At 41.4% G+C, this 7,500-nt stretch overlaps 1 protein-coding gene across 6 annotated transcripts in view; it reads left to right on the top strand.

Annotated features, from left to right (window-relative positions):
- Positions 1–1,735: 1,735 nt before the first annotated feature.
- LOC308078121 (multiple C2 and transmembrane domain-containing protein 1-like) overlaps positions 1,736–7,500 on the top strand; it is a 47,353-nt gene continuing 41,588 nt past the window's right edge. For 4 of the 6 annotated variants that reach the window (XM_080419212.1, XM_080419211.1, XM_080419208.1 and 1 more), the window contains exons 1-2: positions 1,737–2,100; positions 2,691–2,972. In XM_080419212.1, coding sequence (XP_080275338.1) covers positions 1,861–2,100; positions 2,691–2,972 — 522 coding nt within the window. In that variant the 5' untranslated portion in view covers positions 1,737–1,860. Of the gene's footprint in view, positions 2,101–2,690; positions 2,973–7,500 lie in introns of all 6 variants that reach the window. The other 2 variants (XM_080419210.1, XM_080419213.1) reach the window with 2 other exon arrangements.

Here is a 7,500-nt window from a genome sequence, read left to right as displayed (position 1 = left end):
GGCCTAACTTCTTCTCTCACACTAGCCGTGTTTCTGGCTTCCCCCTCCGCTCGCCTCTTTGTTACATCTTGTATGGGTGTATAGGAGTAAAAGTATTTAGTTCTGGTTCCTCAGTCATTTCTATGTTTTTATAGGTGTTTCTGAAGGCTTTGTATAACATCTACAAGCAAGCACATCAGTGCATGCATGTGCAGGAGGTGGTTTCAGAGAGTTACAGTACTTCTCTGAAACAAGAGTTACAAGGTCCTATAAATTCATTGTGAAAACATTACAGCAATTCATTGATATCAAAATTAAGAAATGTACTTCTACTTTTACTTTTACTTGTACTTTAATTATTTTTCAACGCATGTACTTTGGAATATTTGAGTATATTTAAAAACAATTACTTTTTTACTCTTACTTGAGTAACATTTTGACTGAGCTACTTTTACTTATAATGGAGTGAATTTGACCAAGGAGTATCTGTACTCTTACTGGGGTCGAGTACTTCGTCCACCTCTGGCAAATAGTACAGTGGTACGATTTTACAGTGATGCTAAAAGGATAACACAATAACGCAATAAAAGTATAGGGGGGGGGGGGGGTCATTTAGGTGTCAAGCTTAAGACTTGTCTATATAGGTACATGCTTGTACACTGATCCCTTGAGTATCTTGAAGACCAGGCCCATTGCACGTTGCTGGTCTGTCCTCTACCCTGAGCCATCCCATCCTAATGAGCAGGGGTTAGGTGAGTCCCAGGTGTGAGGTTTAGTAACCTGGTTAAGTTTGTTTTGAGAGGTCTGAAGTTTTGTGTTTAGTGCCTTTGAGGTGCTATTGTAGCCTAGTAGGCGCATGCATAGTCAAAATGACATAGGATGAGTGCTCCAGCTAGTGTTCTCAGTGCATTCCTACCGACCAGTGAAGAGATCCTGCCCAAAAATCTTGTTCTTTGGTTGACTTTCTTGATTAGGCTATTTTTGTTGCAATTTTTTCACTGGAAAGCTTGTTCTCTAAAATACAACCCAGGTATGTAATTTATTCTTTTCATTGTCTCCCACTTTGACCATAAAGTCTTTGGCCTAATACTGAGGTTCATTTTGGACCCAAAGAATGGATTCAGTTTTTACCTCAGTGGTCACTTTTAAAACTCTTTTAAAGACTAATTTCTATAGACTCTAGAGGACAACTAGACTCTGCTCTTTACTATATTTTATTGCCTCTTTGATGTTGTTTCTGTTGTAATTGAACTGCCTGTTGTTGTTTTTTTCAACACTTTATTTGCATAGCACTTTTATCACTGTTTGTGAATTGTGTCTGTGAAACACTTTGTAAACTTTTTTTTGAAAAGTGCTATCTAAATAAATTATTATTATCATTATTGTTGTAGCCTATGTTTCTTATTATATTATACTTTTTCTATTTAACTGTGCCCATATCCAATATATGCCTTTCTCATTTCTTGTTTAGCCCAAACAAAACTTTCCCACTAAATCAGAGCCTCGTCGTGTGCGTGTGTGTGTGTGTGTGTGTGTGTGTGTGTGTGTGTGTGTGTGTGTGTGTGTGTGTGTGTGTGACACAGAACAGATGTGTTTTTTCTCCCTGCGCGACACCGTCGTGCGACGAAGTGTAACCACCACCAGACTGACTTCCAAGCTCGTCCCACCAGTCAGTCACCACAAACATTGGGAAACACATTTCTCAAGCGAAAAGCAGCCTAGAGACTGACTAGGCTACTGTAGGCTCTGTGTGTCTGCTCTCTGCAGACCCTCTGCACTCTGCAGACCCACAACAGTAATAATACTGTCTGCTGGCGATTTAAAAAAGAGACTATATATCGATCATCATCACTGTCTGATATATATCGATCATCGATCATCATGTGGATTTTCAAAAGGAAGAAAAGAAAGCGCAATAACATCTGGGACAAGGCGATATCTGTGTCTCAACCCAACCTCCTGCATCTCTCCTCCTCCTCCTCCTCCTCGTCCTCCTCTTCGGTGGATCTAATGGACATTGTGCAGCAGAAGGAGTCGTTGTTGTCAGTATCACCACCTCCTCTCCTCCTCTGCGCCAAAGCGGAGGAGGAGCGCCTCCTCCTGTCCACGCCGGGCCGTGGTGTCCGGAGGAGCGGCGGGGAGGAGGAGTTTTGATTGATTGATGTAGTTTATTTAGAAAGACATGAGAATAGTACATGACAGTACATAACAGTACATGGAAGTACAAATTCACAATACAAGGTCTACTAAACTGGAAACCCTCATTAAGCATTACGCTTGTTTAAGATGAGGACCCCATGCACACAAATCATGATGAAATATAAGAGGCAGGCAGATATACACACTACTATACAGAATGTCATACAATCAGCTTTCAGGTTACTGGTATGACGAGAGAAAAAAATATATATATATATATACAAAAGAGGAAAATGAAAGAGGGGGGGGGGGGGGGTAGGGAGGGGTAGGTTAAGACTTAGACAGGGGCCATTTTCGAATTGCAGCCTCCTGAAGGTGTATCTTTAGGGCAGTTTTGAAAGTGAGTAGGGTTTTACACTCCTTTACTCCTTTTGGTAGGGCATTCCACATTTTTGATGAATAGCATGAGAATGAGTTCATACCCTTAGTTGAGCCAAATCTGGGTTGAACATGATCAGTGGAGCTGCCTCTGGTGTTATGATCATGGACTTCATTAACATTTTTGAAGTAAGGAGGAGGAGGAGGAGGAGGAGGAGGAGGAGGAGGAGGAGGAGAAGCCGCAGAAGGCAGCTGTTGCCGGGCAGCAGTGTGCCGCCGTGCCGCCGGGCAGCAGAGGCAGTCCCAGACCCCCGGACAGACCAGGGTCCCAGTCCCACCATAAGAGCGCCTCAGTCGGATCGGCGAGCCTGCACGACCCGCTGGACGAGGAGGAGGAGGAGGAGGAGGAGGAGGAGGAGGAGGCAGCATCCAGGGTTCGGACATCACAGGTGGGCAGGAGGAAAAAACAGCAACTGGTGAGAATCTTTTACTATTTCGCTTCTCTAGTGTTCATTTAACTCTCTGAGAGTGTGCACTGACTATGTAACCATTAACGTGTTAATTTAACCCTGAGAACAAATGTAACCAATGTGTCCATTTAACCCTCCTGCAGTGTCCGATTTCCAACTTTCCTGAATCAAAACTTTTGTGTTTTTCATCTGATCACTGGGTGCATTGACTTTATGATCCCCTCCCCAGTTAGGCATGTGTTGTGAACATATACAAAATAGTGATGACCATGTTCATTGAACTTTCAGTCGTTTATACTTTGTTACCGGTCAAAAATGACCGCCAAAGGAAATGAATGCACACGCACACACACACGCACGCACGCACGCACACACACACACGCACGCACGCACGCACACACAAGGGTTGTATATTCTACAGCTATTACTGACCATGATACTGACCATGTTACTGACCATGATATTGACCATGATTTCGATAATGATACTGACCATGTTACTGACCATGTTACTGACCATGATACTGACCATGATTTCGATAATGATACTGACCATGTTACTGACCATGTTACTGATATGATACTGACCATGATTCCTATCATGATACTGACCATGTTACTGATATGATACTGACCATGATTTCGATAATGATACTGACCATGTTACTGACCATGATACTGACCATGATCCTGACCATGATACTGACATGATACTGACATACTGACATGATACTGGCATGACACTGACATACTGACCATGTTACTGACATGATACTGGCATGATACTGCGACATGCTGACCATGATACTGAACATGAGGCACTCTGCAACCTGATTGTACATAAACACACACCCACCCACCCACACGCACGCACGCACGCACGCACGCACGCACGCACGCACGCACGCACGCACGCACGCACGCTCCATAATGTTCAGTGTCTGTTCTTTACATATTCACCGCAGAGACTCCTGTTGACCACTGGATGAAGAGAATTATGATTTGTGTGTTTTATGTTATTTTAAACAGGCCGGGAACACTGAAATAAGGGGGAGTGCAGCGAACACTGCAGGACTGTTAACTCTGAGAGTGTACAAATGAAACCAAATGGACCCATGAAGGGTCCATTTGGTTACATTTGTACACTCTCAGAGTTACAAATGGACAGTGCGTGGTTGAAATAAGAATTCAGATGTGTTTTTTTTTTTACTTAGTAAAGTAGTCAGCAATTGAGCAATTCCATAATGCAGAAATACTCTGTTACACTTACACGTAAAAGTGCTGAATTCAAAATCTTGCTTGAGTGAAACAAAAATATTGGCATCAAAATATACTTACGGTAGCCTACCAAATGTAAAAGTACTGATTATGCAGAATGGTCCATTTCACAATCATAATCACACTACTGGATTGTAATGTGAAATATGTTAATCTCTTTAATGTTGCAGCTGGGTGATAATTACTTTAATGACTTTATGTGCTGCAGGGTAGATTAACCTATAGTATAATAATACATCATCATATATCACTTAATGATATGTTTGGTATTAATAATCTTAGTGCAGAATGGCCCATTTATTTCAGAATAATAAATATGACTTAATTAACTGTATTGTAATTATTGATGCATTAATATCTCATTAAAGTTGTTTAACTACTTCATATACTGCTGCTGCCTAATGTATTTGGTGATTATCTTATGGTTAATGTAGGCTATCAGCAAAGTAGCTAGAGGTATCAAATAAAATCTTCAAAATGTAGTGGAGTAGAAGTATAAAGTAGCAGAAAATGGGAAATACTCAAGTAAAGTAACTCAAAATTGCATTTAAGTACATTACTCAAGTACATGTACTTGGTTACTTTCCACCACTTGGGTGTAGTCTTTTACCAAGGCCGGGTCTTTGGATGGTTAATGTCTGACAATAGGCATGGAAAGTTGGCTGGAATGAGACAAATTATGCAATAATCACTTCCAGATAACAATCACAGTTCAAAATACAGCTGACATCCTGTGGGAAAAACATTCATTCCCTCTTCTGAACGACGCTTAAAGCGGCACTAGTATGTAACTTATTTTTAATTAATAAAATGTAATTTTGTCCAATCTGTATGGTAGAGTATGTTAATACAATATAAGTTACGGTATGCAATCTGTATGGTAGAGTATGTTAATGCAATATAACTAATACAGTTGGGGTGGTTGTATATGGTATCCTGCTCTTCTATTGAGACATTTTAGATCGTGTCAAAGGTCTCACCTAGACACACATTTTTACCTAATGGTCAAGAGTTTATCCCCTGAGCAAGCAGGCAGGCTCTATTAGCTCAATCAAGAAATGTCAGCACTTGTGCAGGAAACCGGGTTCAAATCCGGGGTTGAAGAGGAAAGTTGCAGCTTTAAAGTAGACCTGCAACATATCATGTTCACCATTTGAACCATAGCCACCTATTCTGGGGGCAACCATTCGCGGAAAATAGCCGATCTATAAGCTCACAACGCTTGTAATGTAATGAGCTTATAGATCTGTTATTTTCTGCGAAGAGATTTGATGCAGAGGGAAATGCTAGCGGACCTACGGTAGAATAGAGCCCTGAGGGGACTCTGGTCTTTTTGGACAAAAATATATTCACTGAAGTGACTATTTAAGGACAGTTTAAAGTTTGAATTCCCTTGTGAGAGACAGACATGAGTACAGTTAAGAGAGACAGACAGACAGACAGACAGACAGACAGACAGACAGACAGACAGACAGACAGACAGACAGACAGACTTTCTCTCTTTGTAATTGTGCTTTGGCAACACATGTCAAATGTCATGTCAATAAAGCTTGTTGAATGAGAGAGAGAGAGAGAGAGAGAGAGAGAGAGAGAGAGAGAGAGAGAGAGAGAGAGAGAGAGAGAGATTGTGTGTGTATGTTGGGGGAGGGGAGGGACAGTGTTATTGTATTGAGGTGGGCTCATGTTGAATCAAGCCTACCTGCTCTGGCCTGCATGGATCCGATGTCACCGTGTGGAATTCTGGGAATTAAAAACTGTGTAGAATCCAGCTGGAATCTACCACTGTGGTGGAATACCAAAACGCTCTCCCCAAAACACAGTCGCCCCGGGGCAAATCCGGCGGTATTCACCTGGCATTCCTAAACGTAACTTCAGTAAAAAAAACCTAACCTTATTCCTAAACTTAACCATTGTAAAACTATGGATAACCCTAAACTTATTTCTGACCTTACCCTCAGCAAAACAAATACAAGAATACAAGAACCGCTGGTCCGCGAAAAAAAATGGGGGGCGAGCGTGCTTTGGGGCGAGTTTTCTGGTTACCATATGGTGTCATATTACAGACTGGAGCCCAGTTTTAGGCCCAATCAGCCCTTGGCAGCATACTGAAGTAACTAAGAGTTTACTGGAATTCTTTCCACACATGTTGTTGCCCATTGTGCCTGTTGCCCACTTTCTTTTGGGAAAAGGCACGTGCGTGTGCATGTGTTTCTCCTGGAATTGTTTTTCTGCCCTGGTATGTGTGTGTGTGTGTGTGTGTCCTGAAAACCCTCTGAACACACACAGCCTGCAGACTGGCACGCTGGCACACTGGCACACTGGCAGACTCTCTCGGTCGGAGGGGGCACACCACACTGTCTGCATTTTAGATTTGACATTTGCATTTTTGTGCACTCCGCATTTCCCATAATTAAAACAAAGTGACCGCAAGGAAAGTCAATAAGCTGCATTTATTGCATAAGAATAAGCCACCAAACACAAATCATTGATTAAAAAACGAAACAAATCAAGCTCTTGATGAAGGAAAACACTGTTCTTTGTCTGCTGTGCTTTGTTATGATTACATGGTGGAAGCTTGGGGTTATTAGCATATCTAAACATGTTTTTCTTTGCAGAATAATAACATTTTAAATAATTTCTGAGTGCATCTCATAACTGCCTCATTTCAATGCCTTTCTCATGACTACATGTAGACTATTATGTATATTTCTTTTATTTCTTCACTCTACTAGGAACTTTGCACTGTGTGAGCTGTTTTCTACCCTGTTTTTCTTGCTGTTCTTTCTATCTCTATTCTCCTCCCACTTTCCTGAAAACTACAAACGATGGAATTTGTACCAAAAATATAAGTTTTACCCACTTGTTGTCTCAATACATGTGACAATACAGCAGATTCTGATTCTGCTCCCAACACGCGGCCGTCCATCTACATGTGACACACATGTTGTAGACACGTGTTTTCTTGTCAGAAATAATTGTTGGGTTAATGATCCTGCCTGGGTGAGCCTGAGGCCATGGTTGTCCCAGGTTCAATTCCATTCCAGGCCAGCAGAGTGTCCCTGAGCAAAACCTCCTAACTGCTTTTCTGTGGGCACTGGGCAGTGATCAGCTGGATGAAAAAAATGAAATCTCCCCTGTGACCGCAAGTCCTGTTTTTTTTATTACCACAGTCAAATATAAAAAAAATCTGGCAAATATTTTCAAAAATGTTTATTTATATATTTATGTGTATTTCTTTTTTTTAACCCATTTAGACC

Source organism: Gymnoscopelus braueri (assembly GCF_963280865.1).
Source record: "Gymnoscopelus braueri genome assembly, chromosome: 22".
Taxonomy (NCBI): domain Eukaryota; kingdom Metazoa; phylum Chordata; class Actinopteri; order Myctophiformes; family Myctophidae; genus Gymnoscopelus; species Gymnoscopelus braueri.
Note: the sequence above shows the minus strand (reverse complement) of the source record. Positions and strands in the feature narration are given on the sequence as shown.